General features: G+C 32.6%; 1 protein-coding gene across 1 annotated transcript in view; it reads left to right on the top strand.

Moving 5' to 3' along the window:
• Positions 1-5,295: 5,295 nt before the first annotated feature.
• LOC108907215 overlaps positions 5,296-26,624 on the top strand; it is a 52,931-nt gene continuing 31,602 nt past the window's right edge. The window contains exon 1 of the mRNA XM_018710787.1: positions 5,296-5,549. Within this exon, the coding sequence (XP_018566303.1) occupies positions 5,296-5,549 (254 nt within the window). The remainder of the gene's footprint in view (positions 5,550-26,624) is intronic.

Raw genomic sequence — 26,624 nt, 5'->3', positions numbered from 1 at the left:
TTTGTCACATGTTTGATTTGAAGACTGTTGTACGTAAATAATAAAGTTCGGTGTATTTACTCTGCTTTTGTTTTATAAAATTAAACCATACTTCCCCTCTTTAAAGTTAGTAGCCAGCGCCTTCCGGTCAATTAAAAAAATAGATGTATACAACGTAGGTTGTATCAGATATTCGATCACATATTATTGGCCACAACTACATTTATTTATTTTTTTCGATCGAACCCGGGGTTGTTATACTACAGTATATTAAAAAAAAACATTACAATTAGTTCTTATTTAATTCCTTCTACTAGCACTGTTTGTTGATAACTATAAAGTTTATTTCAGTTTATTTATAAATAATTTCTTCTGTAATAGATGTCTGTCACTTTTAGTCGTAACTTCTTCTTTCATTATTCAACAAATTTTCAGAAACACCTACTTCGAATAAAGTAAATATCGAGGAAAAACACCTTTTCAGTTATTCAAAGCCTTAAAACGTTTCATGTCCTATTTACTTGTCTAATACTATTTTTTTCAGTATAATACTAAATACTCGAGGTGTAAACAACTTTTTATACCTAGTACTAGGTCTAGTCATCAACTTCCTTTGATATAGCCTAATAAGTAGTTAATAACAGATTTCCCATAAATCATGGTGTCGCCGAATAATATCCACAATATGCAAACTAATCGCACTTTTAAACAAGTCTAATTGTGATTCTAAATTGTGTTGTGGCCACTTTTGTTGGCAAGTGGAATGAACACACCGGGGCTAATCTTGCTGCTTACAGGGCGTTCAAAAGAAAAATTTTATTAAACATATTATTTTTTTATTTATTTAACAGGACTACTAAAAATGTGGGGTAATTTATTTACTGACATAATAAGTCATTAATAAGAGTTTATTAAACATACATTTTTTGAATAATTCATATGATTGCTAAAATTGCTCCGCAGATTTTTTCATTTTTTCTTCTGTGAATGAATATTCTAATTATAGAACTCCAAGATGTTACTCGGGATGAACGAGATATCAGAAACTTCCTGTATTCAACATATACGATAATAATGTATACCTCGTATAATGTAAAAGGTATATTTCCTTTTTTATGTATTGACAGGGTACCGGTAAAAGCAAAATCACTCCGAAATAATTCTTTCCTAAATGAATAATTGATTTATCTCGCAAAACCTTTTTGCTACAAGCATATAGAAATACAAAAGCTCTATCTACTTAAATATATCTTTTAAAATTAAATTGTTTTTCTTATAATCATTCATTAAAAAATTTAAAACAATATCATATTTACCCCATTTTCTGTATCCATATTAATTAATTAGCACTGGAACTGGTGAAGTGGATGAAGGGTCGGCATATTATGATCACACAGACTGCAATAATGTCCAGGACTTGTTATGGAAAACCCTGGCCTCTATTCAACAGCCTACTGTGAGTGTTATATAGAAAACATGTATAATAATTTGTTAGACTTTTCGTTTTTCACTTATGAAGTACAGTTTCATATATCAGGTTATGTAAATATCCAAAATTATAGAACGTGGGTCGCGGAAAATCCCCATACATTTGTATAAACCGGTTTACATTCCTTAAAAGTAGGCATTTGGGTAGCGATGTCAAGAAGACGTATAAATAATATAAATGCTGAAAGATATTGAACCATTTGGATTCATTTTTGCAGAGTTACACGATGATGAGTTACAAGTAGGTTACTTTCAACAAGATTGGGCAACCCAACAATTCAATTGTTTTAAGAATTTTATGATCAGCCAAGGGTTGTGGCCAGCGAGGTCACCGGATCTAACTCCTTTGGATTATTTTTTGTTTGAATATATGAAAAATACTATTTTTAAAACAGCAATGCACTACATTGAAGACTTAGAAGTAGCAATTATTCGAGAAATTGACAATGTTACAACAGCAATGCAAAATGTGTGAAAATACACAAGAGAGTAAATTTGTAGTATAGTATAGTATAGTAGAGTATAGCTAGCGAAGGAGATCATGTTAAATGTAATATATAATGTTTTTATTGCAAATATGGCAGTATACTTTACTAATTTATGAATTTGGAATTATTTTATACTGCAGCGAAAAGCAATAGCTTGTAAATTAATGTACACTGTAAAAAAATTTCATTCAAATATCCCTCAATTTTACTCAATAACGTATCAATTTCTGTCCACATCCGATTGAGTGAAATTTTCACTTTTTAGTTTGAGTACAACAGAGTGAAATTATTGCATCTGAAATGAGTGAGTTTTACTCAAATCCGAATTACTACGAACAATCAATTGAGCAACTTTTGACTATTCTGAGGATATAAAACCAATTTAGAGTTGAATTTTCCTCTAGTATGATTTAAATTGAACTATTATTGAATCATTTTTTACTCAGACTTGGTTTTTAACTAACTTAATATTGAGTGCAAAAATAAATCACTCATAAATTATTAACTAAGATATACAGTGTTGAAATTAATTCACTTCGCGGGGTCTACGCCTGTCCTGGCTGAGACCCGCCGCCGCCGGCTAAGGCCTGTTCTCCTGGTGATCACGCTTTTCTGAACCATCTAAAGGGCCCCTATCAACTGTGGTCGAGATTACAGAAGTAATATGTAAGTGGTGCCATCTTCACGGCGCCATTCAAATTATTCGAAATTAATATACATTTAAACTCACTCAGTAATGAGGATATTTACTTCGATTTAGGTGCAAGTGCATCAAATACGAGTTTCCGTGAAGAATTTATTTAAGGAGGAGTATATTTGAGTGAAAGTAATCAGTTTTAGTTAAAATGTAATCACAAATGAGTAAAATGATCAAAATGCCCAATATTGAGTGAAAATGTACTGAATAATTTCACTCAATGGATTTACTACGAACCGTTTTTTTTACAGTGTAACTTTTTCGTGATGCTATTTTATCTATAATAAAAAGTAAACGGCCTATGTTTGTTTTACTCTGTACTTACATAAAAATAAAAATAATAAACTGTTACAGGTTCATATCATGTTTTTTTTTTGGTTTTCTGGTAAAAATTTTTAATTTGTTCATTAACAAGTGAAGTTTGATAATTTTCTCCTTTTATTAAAGTTAAAAGCATTTTAATGAAAAAACAAAAGTATGCTTCGGAAGTATCTAATTCTAAATTATATTTTGTAGCATAACAACACCGTGTTCGATCGAAAAAAAAGAACAAACGTAATTGTGGCCAAAAATATGTGATCGTCATGAGGAATACCTACGTTATATGTATTTATTTTTTAATTGACCGGAAGGCGCTGGCTACTAACTTTAAAGAGGGGAAATATGGTTTAATTTTATAAAACAAAAGCAGAGTAAATACACTTAACTTTATTATTTACGTACAACAGTATTCAAATTAAACGTGACAGAAAGAACAACAAAAACATTAACAACCATTTAACATAAAATGAGAGTGCCAGGCTCACCTAGACCTCCTGTGGGGAAAGAGCATGGCAGAGAAACCCACGATCGTTGCTCTAACTATCCAAATATAAATACAAAACAACCGCTAACAAAAGGCATAAATTAATATCCTTTGCTAATGATAAATAAGAACTGACTTATTTAATGTGTCACTAAATGTCATCTCACTCAAACTAGACATACACACTTCCAAGTAAAACTGAAGAGGTTATAATAATAACAACAACAACAACAACAACAACAACAACAACAACAACAACAACAACAACAACAATAATAATAATAATAATCCTCAAGGGCGAAAATGTTAGTAAATTCAACAACAACAACATATACTTATATGCGTATGACATAAAGTGAGAACAAGAAATGCTTTCTTAGTTGTTTTTCGAACAACGTAATCATGACAAAACAAGTTAAATGTGAAACAATGGAGTTGTTATTGCAATATCTGGGCAGTCACGACAATATATACATATTTTAACATGTAATAAATAATGAGTAATATTTAATAATAATTCTAACAATTTTACGTTAGAAAAATATACGCCCCTGAGCATAAGCATATACAGAATTTTTATCATGAAACATCTATAATCATCACAATCATAAGATTACATAGAACAATTAACAGCAAAGTACTTAGAGAATAATTACCTGCTAATTAATACCGGTTAAACACTTTTTTTCACTACTTATGTACTTTCACCGTACACCGATCGTCTTACTTTTCACTCTACGCTGTTTTCACCTCAACTGTTTAGGCTTCCTTCCAGAATTCCCCACCTATAAGCGCTTGGTTTTGCGCTTCCTTCTACCAACTGTCAATATTACGTTTTCATTATTGTGCAACACTCATGTAACAGGTGACGTCGAAGTTGATACGATAAGTATGATTTTGCGCAATTTATTGAGTTTAATATCGATAATTCATATCAATCAATGTTAAAAACAATTTTATTTAATCACATGTAACCCCTTCAACTGAGGTCTAGGGATTTTCATTTGATATTACCAACCATGAATTGTTGGTTGTCTATACTCGACGGCTTGTAAACATTAATGAAGGCCCTTTATTTGATTTCAAACTTTGTTTTATATTTTGTCTTCGCTTAGCGAATGGCAACTTCATTTAAACAAAATGCATTTTAAGACATGTATATCTAGTTTTAATTGAAATTGCTTATTAATAGACAGTGTCTCTTCAAAGCTTTTTGGTAAGCAACTAAATCGGTAAACTGGATTTCTTTAGCTGCCAATCCATTTCATTTCATTGTTTGATCTAAGGATATATCTGGACACTACTGGAGTGACGTCACATACAAAGTACTGAGGCTTTATGACCCTGGTGGTAATGCTTAAAAACCCGAAAGGAGCATAATTTTTCAAGTTATCTTATGACGAAGCGCTATCGGCGCCAAGTCCGTTACATTTCCCACTGGTCGCTTTGGCTGTGCCACCCCGTACGCGCCGAGTTACACACCCCCAACACCAAAGAGACCCGACGGGGCGGCAGGGTTGCTATTCCCGGTAATAACCAATGAAACGAAAATCACAACACACTGCCTTATCGTACCTTTCCACTTGCAATGGGTCGCAAAAATTACGCCGTCTGGTGTTTTCGTATGCCCGTCACAATCCTGCGTGACTGCCGGCTAGACGGCGACATGATTTGAATAACACTAGGTGCTTGATGAGGCCATTAGCGACACCAGATTCTTGTCGGTTCACCTTAAACCAGCACTGAGTGTATTCGGGGGTTATTAATCAAATCTGGTTGCGTGGAGCGCCTATTAAATTGCGAAAAAAATCAATCGGGACACACCGTGGGACATGACGATGGCGCATTCAGGTTTCTGGGAGACGATGAGCATCCTCGTCGACAAGGACTGGAAGAGGATCGCTATGGAGGATATACAGGACTGGCTGGACAAGATCCTTATGAGGAAAGAGAATTATATAATCGAGGACGACGACGTGTCCGTGATAGCGAAGAGGAGGAGGCTGTCGGTGAGCTCCGAGTACGAGATCAGGGGTGATGCTGACATTAAGAAGTTTCTGAAGCGTTTGAAGTTGCCGAAAATCGACTGCAAGTACGTACATAATTATATACCGATTTCGCACTGTGTTTTTCAGTTCTTATATGGTTGTAGTCGTTGTTAAAAACACATTCCGCTTTTTATTTACACATTTATTTTCAGTCGGTTTAAGATGGTAGGTACTTTTATTATATTTGAAGCTTGGTTCACTAATTGAGTGATTAAATTAATGTGCAATTTGTACGAAATATATTTACTTGTATATTTATAGTCTAACTTGCGATTAGTTAAACAATTACCAACTATCGGCACGTAAAGTTTGTAGTTTTATCTTTTCTGCAGGTAAATTAGTCCTTTTATCTCTGAGTATAAAATTAAATTCCAAACGTTCCAAAACATAATAGGAATTGAGCACAACAAACATAAAATGAGAGATTGAAAGTGGAACGAGAAGCATTTGCTAAAAAGTTATGTCATATGCACATTCGTTGCTGGGTTGAGGGTTTCTAACGTTATTTTATTTATTTTTATCGTTTAATTGAAACAGATGCATTATTTTTTTAAATTTGGTGCACTAATTATTGATAACTTTCACTAAAAATTTAAATAGAGCTAATTGATCGTAACTGCTATATCAAGTTTCCAAAGAATTAACAACTTACAACTCAGACAAAAATAATTAAAAAATCTTTTAAGAGGGTATTCTTGTTGCAGTCTGATGATGTTAATCATTACCTAGGAAAAAAAACGTATTTAATGTTCTTGGACAATAGTTTTTCGATCAATTCACAGTCCTATTTTTAAAAATTAAATTATTCAAATAAAGAAGACCTGCACTTTTAATATTTACGATTATATAAAACAAAATTTTTGTTTATGTGATAATCCTGTTTCATTTTTACCGCAAAATATGTAAATTTTAACTATTCTTTGGGGATTAAAAGCATTTTTCTCGAAAACTGTTAAATTGAAGCAAAAGTGCTTCTATGAAAAATTTTTTGACCTTTTTTTATTATCAATCTCTTAATCTGAACTGCAAATTTATAGGCAAACAAGCATAAAAAACAATAAACGAATATTTTTTTAAATAGGATGTGCATATTTGAAAAATACAAATCCTGACCTCCGTACATTTTCTTCGGTGCCGTTTTGTAAAAAATTGCATTACAGTTTCTTTATAAGAAAATATTAACACAACCTTATTATTTTTTATTTACATTTACATTAATGGATTGTAAGGACTAAAGTTTTATGACAATTTCGAGGAAATATTGGAATAAACATGGTATGTTTAGAACACCTTGTATATTTGTGTTTTTCTAATTCCTCTCTTTTTCTGATTGCAATGGTAGGCTGATTCATAATTCAGTACAAAGAATTTAGGGGCGAATTTTTGAGATTTTTTTCCTATAAACGTGAGTGCAAAATAAATTTTAAAATTGTTCACCGTAAATAGTTATAAAACTTGAAAATATGGTGTGCATTTAACTCTTCATACACAATATCTCGGAAACGGTTGATCTGAGAGATTTCTACCAAATATATCTTTTTTGCTTAAAACTGATTGGGGAATAAACGTGCTAATACGATACGTCAATGTACAGGGTAACGAAAAAGTTATGGTCAATTTAATTCAATCGTACCCTTATAGGTGGCGCCTTCTACAAGTAGCATCAAAAGCAATGACATATTTAAATTTATTATTCTAAAAAATCCCCGTACCCCAAGTTTTAGCCGTACATTTAAAATCTATTTGGGAATAATTCCTAAAAAATTCCAAAAAAATAAAAAAGGAAAATGGTTAAACAACAATTCTGCTGCTACTTTATGGCGCTTGCAGACCGATCCTAGCTTCTCAGGTTTTTGAGTTATTTGGAAAAAAAGTAAATGTGGCATTTTTGGAAATCGTCTATAACTTTTTTATATAGACGAATTTTTAAAATCTGAAAACACATTTTCACGGCAACTTTTTTCGAGGAATTTTACTGTATATTTAGATTTTCATTGCGACGTTTCGGATGGGAGAAACCATCATCACCATTATCTATTATTTTAAGCTGAGCAAATAGAGCTCTTTTTTGGCTTCTATTACATAAGTAAGAAAAAAATTCAAAAACAAAATGAAAAATCAATATTTTAATATTTTAAATAAATTTGGTAAAACTGCATAATTTCTCGAATTTTTGTAAAAGTTTATCATTCCACACTGTGTACAAATGTTGTGGAACAGTGTCTTCCAATACCCTCGTTTTGTTGTAACCAATGGATATATATTCCAAATGTATCAGCATGTACACCTCATTGATTGTAGTGACTTCATTCAATATTTTCTCCCTTAATTGTAAAAAGGGGAAAATTCCAAAAAGCCACAAATATACAGTGTTCCACAAATTTGATTTGATCTTTCTTTGAGATTGTAAAAAAATGTCTAAAACCTTATTTTTTGCAATTTTTTTCTAAAAGAGAGGTCAAAATATAAGGGAGGTAGGATATTATGTAAATACCATTGTAAGCGTGACATTTGTAATCGTTATATTATTTTTTCATCTATTTCCATTGGAAAAACTAATATGATTTTCATTGCTTGCCATTTAGTAGCAGCTTAACGAGAACGATGTACAGTTTTCCATTTTTTCCTTTCATATTATATTCATTAAATTATAACATTGTAAGCTAGCTACTTTCAGTCTTATAGCTCAATTTATAATAATAAAGGAATTACCAACATAAAAAGCATGAAGCGGAAGAAAGAGAAAGTCGCTCTTAGTTATATGGGTTTATTCAAAGCAGCCAGGCATTACGGTTATATCATGAACTGTATTTTACTTCCAAGCCACCGAGTTATTTTTAAACATTTCTTGAACGTAGGATTATTAGGAGCATTAACTTAGCTACTTTTATTGTAAATATCAAATTACTTTATTGACTTCAAGCCAAATATCTAATATAAGTGCGTTAGAGAAAAATACAGTTCAATTTATTTCATCTGGTCAGTGAGAGCGCGCATTATACAGAGTGATTGTATAATTTTAACCATATTTTTCGTATAACTTTTTTGGAAATTCCCAAAAATAAGCAGAATAGTAACAATTTTTGCGTGAAAAGTAAATTTAAAAATGAACAACAATAAAGTCATATTTTAACCGGAAAGTAAATAATTTATTCACTTCAACACAACGGTCTCCATGACATAACTGTTTCTTTAACGATGTGCTACACTGAAAGCTTTTTCTCGTATTGTTCCGCAACTTAATTTATTCAACCAATAAATTTCTCTCCTTACTTGCGTTTGCAACACTATAATCTTCATGTACCCCCACAAAAAATATTACAAGGATTCAGATCCCGTGATCTTGGAGGCTACGGAATGATCCGGTAAATTGTGTAGTCCAATAACCATCCCATTCATTACTGGAAACTGGTTCCCTGGATTGTGTAAGGATTTCGTTCAACTCAAACGTATACATTTTGGAAACTGATGATTCAATTTTGGGTAAACGTTGCTTCGTCCATTTTCTTCTCAACAAGATTTAAAATTTCCTCTTCATTCACGACATTTATTTTTGGTCATTCTGCATGCTCTTCACGATGTTCTCGCAAATCACCAGCTTCCCTAGCTTGTTGAACAAGATTTGTAAACTTCTGAAGTTCTATTGGACTCGTTAGGGAAAGCGTTCTTTGTATAAACGAGAAGCAGGAGCTGCATTTTGATGACACTCCTTGTAAATACTAGTAAGTAGCGTGTCTTCATTATTCTCATAAACATGGGTCATTTTCACTTGTCAAATAAACATTTTAGAGTTTACATTTTGTGACAGGTTAACATGGCGATTTAAAAACTAACTGGTATACATACAAAAAAGACCAAGAAAACTAGACGTACGCATGCAACAGACACCTATTACTGTCGAATTGTTATGAAGTATTGCCATTTTTTTTCTGGTTTCTATTTGGGACTTTCCAGATTTATATGAAGACGTTGTCTATTTTAATGAGTAGAATTATCTAATCAAATTAAAAATCTTCCTCTATATTAATAAAAGTTATAGTTAGAGCCTTGATGTATTATCTGCTACGTTTAAACGCATTAAAGCAGAATTTACTGTATAAAGATATATTTTTATTTATTACTTTTTTCTGCTTTGCGTATTTAAAATTTTATTTGAAATTTGTTGTGGGATCTTTTATTTTTTGCGAGAATGTACAACGTTTACTCTTTGAATTCCATAATAAGGAAATAAACTACACTTTGCCAATGCGCATCCGACCTTCACGGCCAGATGAAATAAGTTAAACTATACACCAATGAATGAAAATATGCATGAGGGGAAAGTCAACGACTGAAAAGTTTTAAACATTTCTATAAATTTTCTTTCGAACTTATTGTCTCATATTCCCTTAACCATTCTACTAATTTCCATACTTCCGTTATTAAATGAGGTTTCTTCCTGTTAAAACAATAAAATTCTCCACTGCGTGCCAGAAATTTTTAACAGCTTGTACAGTCATTATAGAACACACAAAGTTTTTAATTGTGCATTTACTGGCTTAGTTAATAGCACATCTGCCTCCTTTTTCTATATCTACAGGAAGAATGACTGAAACTAACGTCAGGCATAAATGTTACAAAATTCATCAAAACTAACATCCATGTACTCAAAATTATTTTCTCTTTTCAAAAATATATCTTCTCACCTCGATAACAACAAGGATTGAGTGTCAGTGTTACCAACTGTCAATAAAAAATTGCAAGTGAGCGGCACATAAAGATATTTCTAGAGAGCAGTACATTCAGCTATTTCATGTTTTTTATTTATTACAACAACCAAACATGGTTATGTATCTTTCAAAATCTGAACAATTGCAATACTTTCTTATAACATAATACAAAGCCAGAAAATATGTTCCTTATTGTTATGTGAATGACAGATAATGGAAATATTAAAATAATATTTTATTTTGTCGATACCTAGTTTCTATTTTACAGCATATTTCTTTTACAGTGTCGCAACATAAATCTATCAAAGTATACAACTTAAAACCCTATGTCCGTATCTCCTATAATTTTTAAGATAACGTAATAATCGAGGTCTCGACTTATACGAATTTTCAAGGCCTTCTTAAGAAACTTTGTTTTTTCTTTAAAACGCCCTATATAAAAATGTATAACTCTGAGTAGTATTATATGACACCATAGGTATTCCATTCGCTACAAATGTTGTGTAGGGGGGGAGTAATAAGTAATACCAATACTTCTTGTGACTGATGACTTAATGTCTTATTAAAATGTTGTATTTTGTTTATATTTTACTTTTTTATGAATGCCTTCCCAACATCTTTCAAGAAAAATGACACTGGTGATAAGTTTTCTAGTCCAAAACGTCAGTAAACGATGACGTTTGCGGAAAGACGAAACGTTGTAATTTAAATTTGATTCCATGTTCGTATAGAGAAGCAAACATTACTTTCGAAATAAATTCGAAATGTGATAAAATCGAAATATGAAGATTTTGCATTGTTTAAAACATTTGCAAAAATATTTTCGATTTCTTTTAGAGAAATTAAGAAGGTTTGGATTATATTGCAGCTATTTAATGCTCAAATCTATGTAAGTTGAACGTCTGCGAAAATTAAGATATTAGCAAATAGCAGAAACTGATTGTTTAAGGAAAAGTGGTATTCTATTAGTTCATCTTCCATTTACAAAAATAGAGCTATATCGAAAATATCTAAGTTCGGGTCCGCAGAAAATAACAACCAGCTGACTGTTTCTCAACTACTGACAAAGAAAATGTACTATTCAATCTGCAGGCATTAACATTTTCCTAAAAATATTGTCAGATTTCTGGAACTAGAACATCTAGAACTATATGCCAGTCATTCATTGAAATAGATTTTAATCCTTCAAAATAAACCTGTAAGACACCTACAAAACTGCAACTGTTGGAGTTGGGCAGATGATTTGGTGTTCATCTTTACATAAAAGTTAATATTTCTAAACGCTGAAGATGACCATTTACATACACATAATAAAAAAAGGGGAAGCAAATTGTAAAAAGTAGAATATTTATTGCACATTGCATATTTAATATTGATCTTCTATGAAAGTATCTGATATTGGTAGAGTCCTTCCTTACATCTCCATGCAACTTGACAGAAGCAAATCCCGTTCGCAACCAACGGTATTCCAAAACGATATTTTGGTTCACCGTGTAGACAACCCTCCTTATAACCCCCATCCCCGAAAAATATATCAGTTTACACCTGGTTAGCAATTACCCCGAAGACACCTCGATCGATATTTACAGTGCGAGCGTGGCAGCCCGTGATAAATAACAGGGAAAGTATTGTCGCGGGGCGACGCACGGTGTCGCGGGCCAGGGACAGGTACCAGCTGTCACGGTGGCGGCGCTCATAGCGACGTCGACGGCGTCGGTCTCGCCACCCTAAGCACTCACCGGCCGCGCGAACACTGTTCATTGAGCCGAATTAGGCTATGCCGTAGTACTCGAAACCGCGATGTCCCAATTTACTGAACTAATGTTTTCTACACAGTTCTTAACTTAATGGATGGGTAAACTCTGAGGGATTGTAAGATAAATATTTTGCTTAATAGCAATAATTGTTTTAAATACCAAACATAGGGGGTTGGAGGAACGGAAATATACCGTCGCGGGATATTTTATACTCAGGTTCTCAATATGACTTTACTTTCTTCCTAAATTCCGTAATTGTGAGGTACATTATTCATTATCAGATCGCCGGGTTTCTTTTGTCTTCACTGTTTATTCACTTCTACTAGCGATCTATTACTCTTTGTGATCGAATCCTACCCACCTTCCCCTACCCATGTCCAACTATTATGACAAGCAGTAATGTCACAAAAATGATTCTTTACGCATCCCTAGACCAGACAAAAAATATTGTTGATTTTGACCAAATTTTCCCCATCCGAGCTTTAGTTTGCATTTGCCTGACCAAGCTTTAGCTTAGTTGTACCAGCTAGAACTTTCGTTAGAGTTTGAGCATCTATGTTTGAGCTTCAGTTTGAGTTTGGTGTAGATATTTCCGCCTGATTTTGGCAGCCTCAACTTCTGTTTGAGATAGATATTTCATGTCTGAAGCTCAATTGAGTTTCAGTTTGAGTTTTTTCCGGCCATGGTTTAGTGACACTCTACCAGTCCGTTATTCAGGTTGAGATTGCTGTCCGAGCCCTAGTTTGTGTTTATCTTAGCTTCAGTTTGAATATTCTGGCATTCCTTCCTGTCACAATAGTTGGACGTGGGTAGGGGAAGGTGGGTAGGATTCGATCACAAAGAGTAATAGATCGCTAGTAGAAGTGAATTATGGGGATGGGTATGAGATGATGGACGTTGGATCCGTTCAGTTCAAAATCAACGGGGAATGGCTTGTCTTGCGCTAAGGATGTGTAAAAGGACATTTTTCTGTCATTACTACCTGTCATAGTAGTGAATATGGATCGGTTATTGAAGGTTATACAGGGTAGTGGATGGTGGGGGGTGGGTCCGTTTGTGGTAAAATCGATTTGTTTGTCTGGTCCTGAGCTATAAAAATCATGCACTTTTTTATTTTTTTAATTGGTCCGAAAATCGAGTTTAATGACCCTCCTTCTTTGTATCTGTACTGGTTTTTCAGTTGTTTTGAAAAAACTAACGCATCAACATTTTTTAAACTGAACCAATTTAATGTTTGAGCTATATAACAGGTATTTTAAAAATAACAAAAAGTAATAGATCGTTAATGGAAATGAATAAACAGCAGAAGATAAAAGAAACCTTAAATTATGTAATTTAAACAATATCGCTTAACAGTAAATTCATTAGATAGAACAAAATGAAACAATGGGCAAAATACATATAAAACAAATTAGTTTTTCTTAAATATGTTTTGATGACAGAGTAGGTGATTCTTCTGAAGAATACTATGATATCTTTAAAAAAATGCTAGCATGTACATACGTCCTAAACTATCTAGTTTTTGAGAAATTGTGTGTTAAAATTTCAATTTTTATCGTTTACGGAAATATCCCCAAAAATGTATGATAGGTTAGTAAAATTTGGATCAATGACATAGAGCCGAAAGTGATCAAATACCAAGGAGCGGGAGTAAGCTGGCTCTGAAGAATACATAAAGATATGAAAGACAAGAAATCCCAAAAGTACTGACAAAATGATCTAATAGAGTCCATCTCCAAAAAAGGAGAGCAGGTAAATTTATGAGAACCACAGAGCAATGTGCCTTTGATTGGTAGCTTCAAAATGTACACATGAATAATAGAGAACAGACTAATTGTAAGACATATCGTAGAGAAAGAAATGGGAGAGTAACAAGCAGCTGTCAGACTCGGATGACAGACGAATATCAATATGAAAAACTTAACAGATTGACATATAAACTTATTTCGAAATCTGAACTATTTGTGAGACAGAAGGTGTCAAAATTGAAAATTGTTTTAGAACATTATCTCAGAGAATTAGAAACCCATTTTTACAAATTTTTTATATTTTAATTAATTGCATAAGAAAAAAATTGACATATAAACTTATTTCGAAATCTGAACTATTTGTGAGACAGAAGGTGTCAAAATTGAAAATTGTTTTAGAACATTATCTCAGAGAATTAGAAACCCATTTTTACAAATTTTTTATATTTTAATTAATTGCATAAGAAAAAAATTGACATATAAACTTATTTCGAAATCTGAACTATTTGTGAGACAGAAGGTGTCAAAATTGAAAATTGTTTTAGAACATTATCTCAGAGAATTAGAAACCCATTTTTACAAATTTTTTATATTTTAATTAATTGCATAAGGAAAAATTTGTATCCGTGTTTTATGATGTTGTGATTTGAAGATGGGATAAAACCTGAAACAATCGTAATAAACGATTGTTAAAAGGAAACATTGTTTTATTAACAAATCATTTACTTTGACCAATAACCCTGAAGATTAACAACTTTCAAGTACCATCAATTAGAAGATAATGTGAAGCCTTTGTTCCTACGAATAATCCGAAATTTCAACAATATTTAGGTACAGGTGTTTTAATATTCCTTACAATCAATAGGCATGGTGACAGTAACCAAGAATCACTAAAATTATATATTTATCTATTGAAATATGATTGATGGATTATAAAACACGTAATTATTTTTATATTATGAGCGAGATTGACAATATTTTTGATAAAATAAAACTACAAAACACAGCAAACCACCATGATAGGTTGAACACCAATCAAAGCGTCAATATCCGCAATATTTATCTTCGTTTAAATACATATTTTGTGTTTCCCAACTATCACTTGCTTAGTTTTGTGTTACCAAAACCATAGTCAGAAAACGTTAGGTACTTGAAAAGTTTCTAAAAGAAGGAAAAAAATAAAGCTTTACAACTGCGAGTTAATCAAATATCAAAAAGACTATGTTTGTGATTAAAAGCTTATCCATGCATAAATTAGTGCTGAAATACAAAAAATAGTCCTGCGACACATTTTTGAAAAATTTCGTATTGACTGATGAAGATTAAAGAAAAGTTGGAGAAGAGACGAAACCAACATCAAAGCTGTTTTTGGCATGAGTTAAGATATGGCAGAGTGACGGCCTCACGAGCGTTTGAATTTAGTCGGTGCAAAATCAATGATGCAACTCTGATCACGTTAATAATAGAAGGCAGAATCTCAGACGCATCGACCATTAAACGCGATAGAATGTTGGAGGATGAAGTGAGGTAAGTACCTGTTTGCGGAAAAAAATGTGGTATAATGCTTTGCAAAAACTATCCCACGATAGCAAGATCGCCTGATGGAACCTGTGAAGACAGTATTATTGAAATTAAAAATTATATGGATAAAGGAAAACCGACCCAGAAGTTTTATGTGCAGATGGCAACTACAAATGTACAGGGCAAATTTAACAGGGCTTCAAACGGGCTATTTCGGTATAGCTGATGGCAACTACAGTACAAATAAAGAAGTAGAAATAATTTATGTTAGATTTGATGACAACTATGTATCAGATGTTCTTAATGTTTTAGTCTCTTCATGGAAAGATAATGTGTATCTATTATTATCCCAAACTACAATTTGAGGGTAAAGAAAATGCATATAATACTATTATGGTAACTTTGCATTTTTATTTAACTAATGAATCTTGCAACACCTTATGTTTGCTGTTGACAAACATAGAGGTGACGTCACGTAGATGCCAAGTTATAGCCACCTAAAGTTCTTATTTAATTAATTTTAATTTTTTGACACCCTGTATAAGATAGCAAGTTTATTATGATTGGTATATAAAATATGATGTAACTGTAAATTTCGCTTACATACATCATATACTTCTTAAGTATTTGAAACAAGAAAATTAGGTTACATTTTGATAAAATTCAAATTATTTAAAAAACCTTAAGGTTTAGATATTATAAAACTTATTAAAACAGATACTTATTTTGATTGGAGAATCCAAAAGCAATAATATATAGGAGATTGCTTTAAAAAAACACAACTTTGATACTTTTAGGTCATTTGGGATACCCTGTATAATGTGAAAATCATTTTAAAAAGTAACCGTAATAGACCCCCATATATCCCAAAAGAGAAACTTTTTGAGAGCCTCGTATTATGGCCACAATATTCCGTGCCGTATAGCGTGAATAGCCCTGTACAATGTCTCGGTATTTTACTGAACTTACCTTCCCACATTTCTGGGAAATCTCCATTGAAACCTCCTACCCCAATTTTTCCTTAAATTAATCACCGTGCACAATACATCCACCTACGATCGAGCCGCGTCGTCGCCTTCCACGAACAGATTTCCACCACATTAACCCTTCCCGGTGGATATCCATTTTCTTATTAATTGTGTCTTTTACCATACGTCATCCGCGACGAAGTCCTCGGATTGTTCCTTCTCGTTCCGGCTAACCGCCCCCAATAAATCTGAACTCGAGCCAACCTGAAATAAATCGCCTGCACCATACGAACCCCCATTCGCGGTTCTCGGAAAGAGGGTAATTATTAAGCCTCGCGAAGCTGATGGCCTTGACGCTGTATCAGCGTGTCACATGCTCAGGCAATTTGCTGGAGAAGATTTAACGTCCGCGTGAAGAATATTAGAAATCAACACCGAGACTGTTCACTGAACATCGCACTATGAGATCAGATAATAATATGAGCTGAGTGTAGAAGGTTTATATTGTTTAACCGTTCACAAAATACCATAATTATTGTAAAAAATAACAATAAATTTCTAAATAGTTTTAAATTTTAAGTAATTTTGTGCATTTTATAATATACACAAATAATTAATTCTTTTTATCCCTAAATTATAACCTCATTTGTTAAAGTTGGCACGAAAAATTCAGCGGGTTTTTTATAGCATTCCATGCACAATTCTTATAAAATAATATCATTTATATCCGTTTCTTTGATTAGTTCTCTTCCTTCCATATTAAAATAGCTGTAATTATTCCTATCCATAAAAAAATGATAAGTATTTAATATCAAATTACCGAGGAATAGCAGCACTTCTTTCAGTATTTGCAAAACTATTTGAAAGAGTTTTTAATTGCCAGTGTTGCGAGAAACAACTACTGCAAGGGCCATATGCCCCTACCGGCATTGAATTATACTCGCAACACCTAGTGCAACAGCTAGATCATTCGTCAGTTTAACTCACCAATCACAAACCGGTTTCGGACTTATTAGTCCTCATCAGTGTGTCATAGGTGAGACTGTTGCACTAGGTGTTGCGAGTATAATTCAATGCCGGTAGGGGCATATAGCCTTCGGAGTAGTTGTTTCTCGCAGCACTGGCAATTAAAACATTGTCTTCGCCCTCTATGGGTGGCAGTCGTGCAACAAGTACCTGCAATATAACAGGTCGCTTCCTACTGTAGCCATTTGAATGGCACAGTTCGGAGTCAGCACGACAGATGGAGCCATTTGCGCTCCCGCGTACAATATTTGAAAGAGCATTCTATTCAAGAAAATTAAGTTTCGCAGAAAATAATAACATAATTAATAAGTTTGGATTTAGAAAAAGTTTGGCGACACAAGATGCAATTTTATCAATATATATAGCTTTATATTAAATGCAATAGAAAATAAAGACAAATGTGCATGTATACTTTTTGATTTAACTAGGATATTCGATGTAGTTGATCAGACACTTTTGTTAAGCAAGTTATAAAGGTATGGCATAAGAAGTCCTGGGCTGAACTGGCTTAATAGTTATTTACAAGGAAGAATACAAGAAGTTCTTTTAAATGTCAATGGTATTCAATATTTTCACAACCGAGGCATATCCAATTAGGTGTCCCTCAAGGGAGTATTTTAGGACCATTTTTGTCCTGACTTTTTATTAATAACATTGAATAAAGGTTTGTACACATATTCGCAGTTGACACTTCCGTGGCGGTTAAATCGGAATCTATTGCTGCACTTGGTAGCCTTGCATCAAGTGTTGTGATTAGTAAGCAATTATTGTAAAAATAATAGTTTAGCTTTAAATGGCACAAAAACTAATTTGATCGTGTTCACTACTAAAGAAATAGATTGTAGTATGTTGGTAAAATTCAACAAGAGAACTATTCAACAAAATACTACAGTAAAATTGTTGGGGATCCTATTGGATTCAAAGTTATCTTGGTTAAATCGTATTAACGAATTATTGAATAAATGGGCAAAACAGTGCTTTGTTCTTTGGGATTTAGGCAAAGTAGGTTTGCAAATTTTAAAAATATATTACTTTGGTTATGTTCAGTCTAATTTAAGCTACTGCATGGAGTAACTCTTCACATGTTAAAGAATTATTTATTCTGCAAAAAAAATATACGTTACGTTATAAAAATTATATATTATTATAAATATAAAAATTATTATATTAAAATATATTAATTANAAATATATTATAAATTATTTAAAAGATTAGATATTCTTACAGTTTATTTACTAGACATGGTGCCTCATAATAGTGTCCAATAATTTACCACTTGATTATACTCGTATTACTAAAAATAAGAATATTTTTTCTAATAAACATGGGTCGAGAAATGCTTCCTAAGGGAGCTACGCCCCGTAAATGGGGCCTCAAAAAATTAATTCTTTTTAAATATTTTCGAAACGGGTTGAATTTTGACACCATGAACGCTCATTAAAAGTCGAAATAAATCGTAAAATTTTTAAAAAATTTTAGTCAGGGCTATTTTTTTGCTTGCCGAAATTTTCAAATTCAGATGCCAACATATGATAGATCTTGATGTCCTCTACAAAAATGATACTCTTTATTTCTTTAGATAAAATGCTCCATTTCCGAGAAAAACGGATTTAAGCAATTCATTACGTTACGTTAATAAAATTTGTCTTGAATGTATAAAATGGGCACATGTACCATTATGAATTTTGAAATGTCATCAAATCATTATACATTGCAATAAACAACGTGAAAGGTACTTAGAAAAGTTTGTTACATTTTTTTTACATGTTGATATAAATATGATATAAAAAATTATGCTCTTATACACACGCTCTTATGCAAGTTGGGAAAAAACTTTAATCAATGGTGAATATTGCTTTTAAAAATGGTTAGGATCGGGAAAATAAAATTGTAATTAAAGAATTAAATATTACTAAACATATTAAAACAATAAAAATATGCATTTACAATGTAATTATTGAGGTAATGGAATGAATATAACGTATTGACAAATTTGAACAAACATCTGATCCAATGAAAGGAAATATGGCAACACTGTACTCTGTATTTAACGCTTCGGCTGACGCGCTATATGTGAATAGCTCGATTACAGACTATAAAATTATTCCAGTCGAAAACATATGTAATAATTTTTAAATAAATTTTGTGATCCAATGCAATATAATAGCAATTTGAAACAGAAACTGAAAGGACCTTTCTGCAAAACGAACAGTATAGATGTTCTGTCATAATCCTCAATTTGACAAAGCGACGTCTCATTACCATACACTGAGCTGCTTGATAGTTGTCATATGGATTCTCGGTTTGCACATTTTACTTTTTTCTCATCAATCCACATTCTGTTTCATACGCCTTTTATATTGCTTTTCAGTCATTACTTTTCCTTTGTATCTAGGATGTTTAATCATGTTTACTTAATATGCACTAAACACACTTGACAGTAATGAGAGTTGACCAACTTTTACCACCACACCATGGCAATGGCAATGTTGCCAGATTTCACCCATAGTTTTACAAGCTCTTAATGAATAAATAGACACTTTTATTCAAATAAAAAGTTAATTGCCGTGCATTAAACAAGAAAAATATATGCAAGCTAATGTATTGTATAAATTTAGTAGTCAAGCTTTTACTTCCAAAAAATTTTGCGTTGATGATAGTTCATGTAATAAACGCGCTAGCAGCAGTAAAAGTTAATGTTAATGAATGGAGAAGGAGCGTCGGGCCCGCGCACGCGCGTGAATGCCGCCCTCGTCGCGCGCAAGATTTTGAAACGTTCAAGACAATAAAATGTCTACTAATAATTAGTTTTCAGATTAAAGGTCTAATTCGACTAGAGTATTGAAGCAACGGAGGCTATCCTTCGATTTCCTTCGTAAACGTAACCCTTTCACGATCGACTCAGATTTATAGTTTTATTAAATTTACAACACTAGGGTTTTTACTCTGCTACTCTTATTATTAACAATTTCTGTCAAATATCTACAAGGGCCAACCAACCAGCGCCACTAATAAAATAAAGAAATAAGTTAGACATTCTCTCTGACTTTTGTGTTCTTTCATTATTACTGCTTTCGTTTTCCGAGTAGACCGAGATGTTCGTGTCATTTATCTCATTACTAAAAGAAGCTACGTTGGCAGTTTTATACCACTAGGAGAGCTAAAAGCAACACAGCCGTAGGCACAGAACGCAGGACCTTTGCGAATTTAATAATCCCCAAACACAATACTGACAAGAAAGGACTAATTTATCTCTGGACCAAGTTTAACGAAAGCTCATTAGTCGGTGTGGGCGATTAGACACGTTTCAAGGAGCAAAGTGGCATAAAAATGAAGTTTGACGTTTATTGAGAGGAGACAAAAAGTTGAAAGAAAAATGTGCTTCCCTTTCAGAACTTTTTAAATTATCCACGGAATGGCGATTAATTTCAATTTCTAGAAAGATTAATCATGGGAAAGAATCATATTATCCTACACAAACAACATTAAAAAATAATTTATTTTAGAATTTGAACCTATTTTCATGTATTTATTTCAATTAAAAGCAATAAAATGAAATTCTTTTAGATATCTTTACATTTTTGGACTCCACAGTTTAAAAATCCATATACTTACTTAGCTTCTCAAGACACAATAAAATTGACCATAACATAATCCTAAAATTAGATTATCTCCTGAAGTTGCTCCACTCATATAACCAACCTCCCCAAAGCGAAGGGACAGCACTCATATAAAAAAGGAGTACACCGAATGAGTTGAAAATGTACTAATTGGAGCCATAAGAAGTTAGTGCTTTCCTCTAGATTAAAAAACGACCCTAAAGTGAAATAGTCTGGAAACATTTTATCTAGTTAGTGTTAAAGTCGAATGTGTTCGGCAAACTTCAGTTGTATGAAGGCAGCTGTTTTACTACCTCGGGAAATAACCGAATATTGCGGGAATACGTAACACAAGAAGAGTAAAATGGCAAGTGAAGTTACATAAAACGATAGTATTACTTACAAGTCTATAGATATATGGGAGTTTTTTTTATATAGCTTGAAAATATTGCTGCATGTAATATAATAAAGTAACTATAATGTTTGTTAGCATTATGCTGAACTGCTACATATACTATAATAGTTATTTATTGTATAAGTGTTTTAAGAAACATTTCATCATAATATTCTGAAGTGGATAAAAGGCAATTAAAACACGAAAGCAATACAACGTTTTATCCATAATCACATCACAATCATATTTGTGGAGTCAAAATTATTGGAATTTAAAAAGAAAATATTCGCACGACTTGATATTTCTTACTAGTACTGAATGAAATGTGGTAGGTTTTGTTATATCTACTGCTTGCTATGGTACGTTATTTATTATCAAATATTTAATAAACAGTTCTATCTGAATTTGGTAAAAATTCGAGAAAATAATTGTGTTCCTGTGGCTGCTTATGAAGAAGCTCAACAAGCAATTTTCCATTTATTGCAAGCGAAATCCAGGGAACATTACGAAAAAGTGTTCGCCGAATTTAACGAATGGAGGGGAAACCGGAGAGTGTTGACAATAAATGAAGAAGTCATGCTATCGTATTTTTTAAATTTGAAGAAGAATATGCCATTTCATCTATGTGGTCGAGGTATTCGATGTTGAAGGCTACTATAAAGGTCTACAAAAATACAGATATTGGAAAATATAACAAGCTTACTGCTTATTTGAAGAGTGAATCGAGAGTATACAAACTAAAAAAAGCTGCAGTATTGGAAAGAACACATATTGAAGATTTTTTTACTGGGGCTTCTGATAAAGAATATTTAATGATTAAGGTGGTATCCTTTTACATGTTATTAAGTATATAGTGAACTTTGAATTATTTTGGGTAGCACTAAAATGGGGGTTTCAGGTGCCTGTCGATGCTGCGAATTGACAAATTTGAATTTACAATTTACAATTATAAAAGAAGGAATTTGTACGAATGCTGTTGAAATATGCAGAGAATATATTTCTCTGCACCCAATTCGCCTAACACAAGACACATTATTTTTAAGATACGTTAATCAAAAATGTACTTCTCAGCCTGTTGGAATCAACACATTGGCGAAGGTACCCTCAATAGTTGCTTCATTCCTGAATATCGCAAATCCAGAAGCATAATGGCCATTTCGTATTTCAACAACTTTATTAGCCAATAAAGGTGCTGATCTTACAACCATCAAACGGCATGGTGGATGGAAGAGCTCCTCTGTAGCAGAACGTTACGTTGAGGAGTCTATACATATCTAACAAACTTGATATTGCAAGGAAAATCCAAGGAAAATATAGCTATTCCTTACAATACAAGACATGGTAACTTGTGCAAATTCATCACAAACTTCGGCAGATGTTATGCGTTTCGAAAATGATGGTAACAATGCTACAAGGGTTGTTATTAACGGAAATGAAGTTAAATTTGATAAAACAAAAAATGAAATGTCTATAACTTTAAGGCCCGGTACTTTGAGTCTCGGTTAAGGCTCGATTAACTAATCAGGCGATTAGACTGTGACTATACTTATATCATTATATGTACAGTCTAATCGTCTGATCAGTTAATCAAGATTTAACCGAGACTCAAAGTACCGGGCCTAAATATAAATGTTAATATTAATAAGTAAATTAATTAAAATTGATTTATTGTAGGTTTATTGGGTTTTCATTATTCCACTAGTGAAATAAAGTATCACTTTAGACGGTTCATATGTGTGGATAAAAGTCCGATTAAAAGGTGATTGTGGATAAATAAATTAATTAAATTAAACATTAAATAATCCAGGGCGATTCTGCTACAAAAATAATGCAATCGCCGATTGATTGAATGGAACCTCTCATGAAAAATTGCACCAATCTCAGTCGGTCAAACAGAGCGTTGTGTTTTAATGTAACCTTGATCTCACTATTTTAATAATTTTTAATTTTACCGAAATTTAATTGCCAACACGAAGGAAATAAAATTGCTGTTCCAAACAAAATTACTAGTCACGTACCTTGTAATTATTTATGAAGCTCTGTATAATTTAAGTCTCTACTATTGTATGATTTCATTTACATTCAAATCTATATTTGCATTGTAAGTTTCACTTCATTATTATTTATTGGGAAACCTACTGTATTGTTTGCCTCCCTTAATGAAGGTTTGTCCTATAAGACAATACAGCCAGTGAAACGAAAATTGGGTCAATTTCCTTCCTCTCCTCCTTGAATGTCTTTCTCCTCTCATGGAAGCGACCTTATAACATATTCAGGCAATGCAGCTGACAGTTTGGAAGGAACAATGTCGCTTGGGAAACCCCGTTGATCTTCTTATTGGATTTAACAGTTGTGTTATGTGAAATTATTTTGGAATTTGTTGATAGTAGTAGCATTTCTCACATATTGTCTAGCTTGTTACAATATGTTTCTATTTGCATGCGGAAAGTTTAAGAAATAATTACCAAGATACGAAGTTTTCCTTTTATAATTGAGATACAACCCAAAGAAATTTTTCCTTGAGGTTTGTACGGAGAAAGTTTCCTCTTTTGTTTGGTTTGGCAAAAACAACATATTCTAGATATATTTTTTGACAAAAAAAATTGTAAGTAGTAATTTTTTATTTTCCTATAAAATATTTAAAAAATGGATTTATTTGGTAATAAAAACGAAATAGAACTTTGTGTAGAACAAACATTATTATTAACTTGGTCCTTTAAAAATACCCGCAAAAATGTATCTGAGGGTGTTAAATCGGGGCTGTTTGGTAGCCATGGAATGGGTCCACTTTTACCGATCCAAATGTGAAATTGGCCATTTAAATGATTCCGAATTTCCAAGACATTGGTGTGAGGACGCATCGTCCTGTCGTCAAATTATTCCTTGTAATGCCTCAGCAGAAAATTGTTGTTCTAAAAGTAGTGCTACCTCCTGAAGAATAAATTGTAGATATGTTTCTCCTGTCAGGTTGTAGTAAAAAAATATGGGCCCTACAATTTTACATTACATTGGAAAATGTCACACCAAACTTTACCGACTTTTCTACCTAATTTCTTAATTTGGATAACTTTTCTTTGTCGCTGATTTTTGTTTTCTCACGAATATTTATTTCTCATGTTGTGGAAAATGACGACTGATAAATCACATTATGTGTTTAAATATGTTAAGATTCTGATCTAATCTCTGTAGCATTAGCTGACAAAATTCTAATCGTTTGCGCTTGTGATCTTCTGTGATTTTTTCTTAATGATCTTTGGATTTTTGAATAACTTTATCCAAGCTCATGTGATGCCACTCGTAAACTATTTTTTGAATTTTCTAAAATCATTTTTCATCATTTTAAAAAGGCTCTTAAAATAAGCAATAGATGCCTTATAACAAAATTAACTTTTAACATTTATTTACAGTTCTTCATTCTCCCAGTGAATATACAAAAATATGTTTAGCTTGGTATTGGGGGATTTGGGTGTAATGCCATATATTTTATTTGTATTATTTTTTACATAAAGAGAAAATATTTCGAAGTTCTCCGCTCCTGTGTTAAAGCTGTTTTACATTAACAATTTATTGATCAATTAATTGATGAAGTCGCTTCATCAAGAAATTGGACAAGTGTAATGAACCAAATCAGCTGTCAAATAACTTCATCAATTTATTCATCAAGTTCTTGACGAATTAGAGCATGTTCTAATTTTCGTCAATTTCTTCGTGAAGTTCGGAAAGCACCAACCCAATATGTGTCAGAACGGTACCGCTGTTGTATCACTACAATTATGAGTGGAAAGGTGACATTTTTGAAATGTATTTGTTTCTTTGATTCATTGGTAGAACTGATTCATACGTCAAAAAACTTGACAAAGTCTGTAGCAGTGTAAAACCACACTGTTTACCAATAAATTCGTGAATTAATTGATGAAGAACTTCATCAATTTATTGATGAATAAATTGTCAATGTAAAACAGCTATAAGCGATTTTATTTAATTAAATAATAATACAAACTCTCAAACAATAACAATGTTGTCATGACATTACCTGTCACTGTCACGGCCTACCATATTATATTGTAAATGAGTAATTAGGCCGCTAACGACCTAATTAGTGAGATTTAGTTAAAATACCTATACGCAGTTTGAACCTTATCAATGTCCGAAGTGTCAAATTATATTACAACTAAATCTGTAAATTCCTAAGTAATTGGAAAAAAGTAGAATTGTCTGAATGAGATCTAACAAAATATCTCATTTTCTTTAGAAAAAATCTTCTGTTAATTTTTTCATAGTACAGTAAAACCTTACCGTTCGCGGATTTGTTGTTCGCGGATTTAAATTTACGCGGTAGCCATCCATGTCACCTTTTCTTTGCCATTCGCGGGACGTTTGCTTTGTCGTTCGCGGTCCGAATTTTACACATAATTCTACAGATGAAAACCTGCTTATGAGAAACCATAAATAACACAGCCACACAGAAAAAAAAGTTGGGTATACTTTTTATGCGACATATACTTTTCGTAGTAATTTGGCCTCCTGAACACGATTCTGGTGTCAGAATTTACCCATCACGTCACAATTTTTTCCTAACCTCAAAAAACTTGTGAAAAATAGTGAAAATTGATGAAAATTTACTGGGAAAATTTGGAAAAAAATTTATTTCCACATCAAATAGTAAATTTTTATGTAAAAGACTCTGCTGAATTCAAATCCACTGTCAGAATTGAGCTAGAACGTGTGGTTTTTTTTCTAACCTCAAAAAAACCGAGCAGGAATCGCTATTTTCAAATTCTGAGCGGATTTTGACCAGATTGTGTATAAAGGGGTTTTTTGGGTCGCTGATTACGAATATGAATTCACATTGTAAAAATTCAAGATGGCTGATCCAATATGGCGGGTGTACTTTTTTGAAATCCACCGATTTCAGTAAAATTTGGCATCATAAGGATTGCTGGTTGATCTCACCTTCATTAATCACACATCTGGAGCCAGATTTTCATAAATCAAGGTAAAAGATTCCACTCCGTCTAAAAATGTGACTTCGCTTAAAAAAATGACTTAAGGACTCTACACATGTAATGATGTGTAGTGTGATGTGCTTGTTTCCATGGGACAAGACAAAAAAGTTTCTACTTTATTCTTTCATTTATTTAGTCGTGCATGGGCTTATGGTTTTCCAATCAGATTTTTTTAACTACTATGCAGTTTTCCTATGGCATTTAGATGCTTTTATTTCTTAATAATTTTAAAGTTCAAGGAAAAGGACACATTACTGCCACACAGCACATCACTGCATCTGCTTATGCCTTCAATCTAAAAATGTGACTTTGCCGAAAAAATGCCGCCTACTCGGCCTAAAATTATNGTCATTCCGATTTATAAAAAACACGATCCACGACTTATGGAAAA

This window comes from Anoplophora glabripennis, unplaced genomic scaffold, assembly GCF_000390285.2.
Source record: "Anoplophora glabripennis isolate ALB-LARVAE unplaced genomic scaffold, Agla_2.0 scaffold303, whole genome shotgun sequence".
Lineage (NCBI taxonomy): Eukaryota > Metazoa > Arthropoda > Insecta > Coleoptera > Cerambycidae > Anoplophora > Anoplophora glabripennis.
This window is presented reverse-complemented; position numbering and strand designations above follow the sequence as displayed.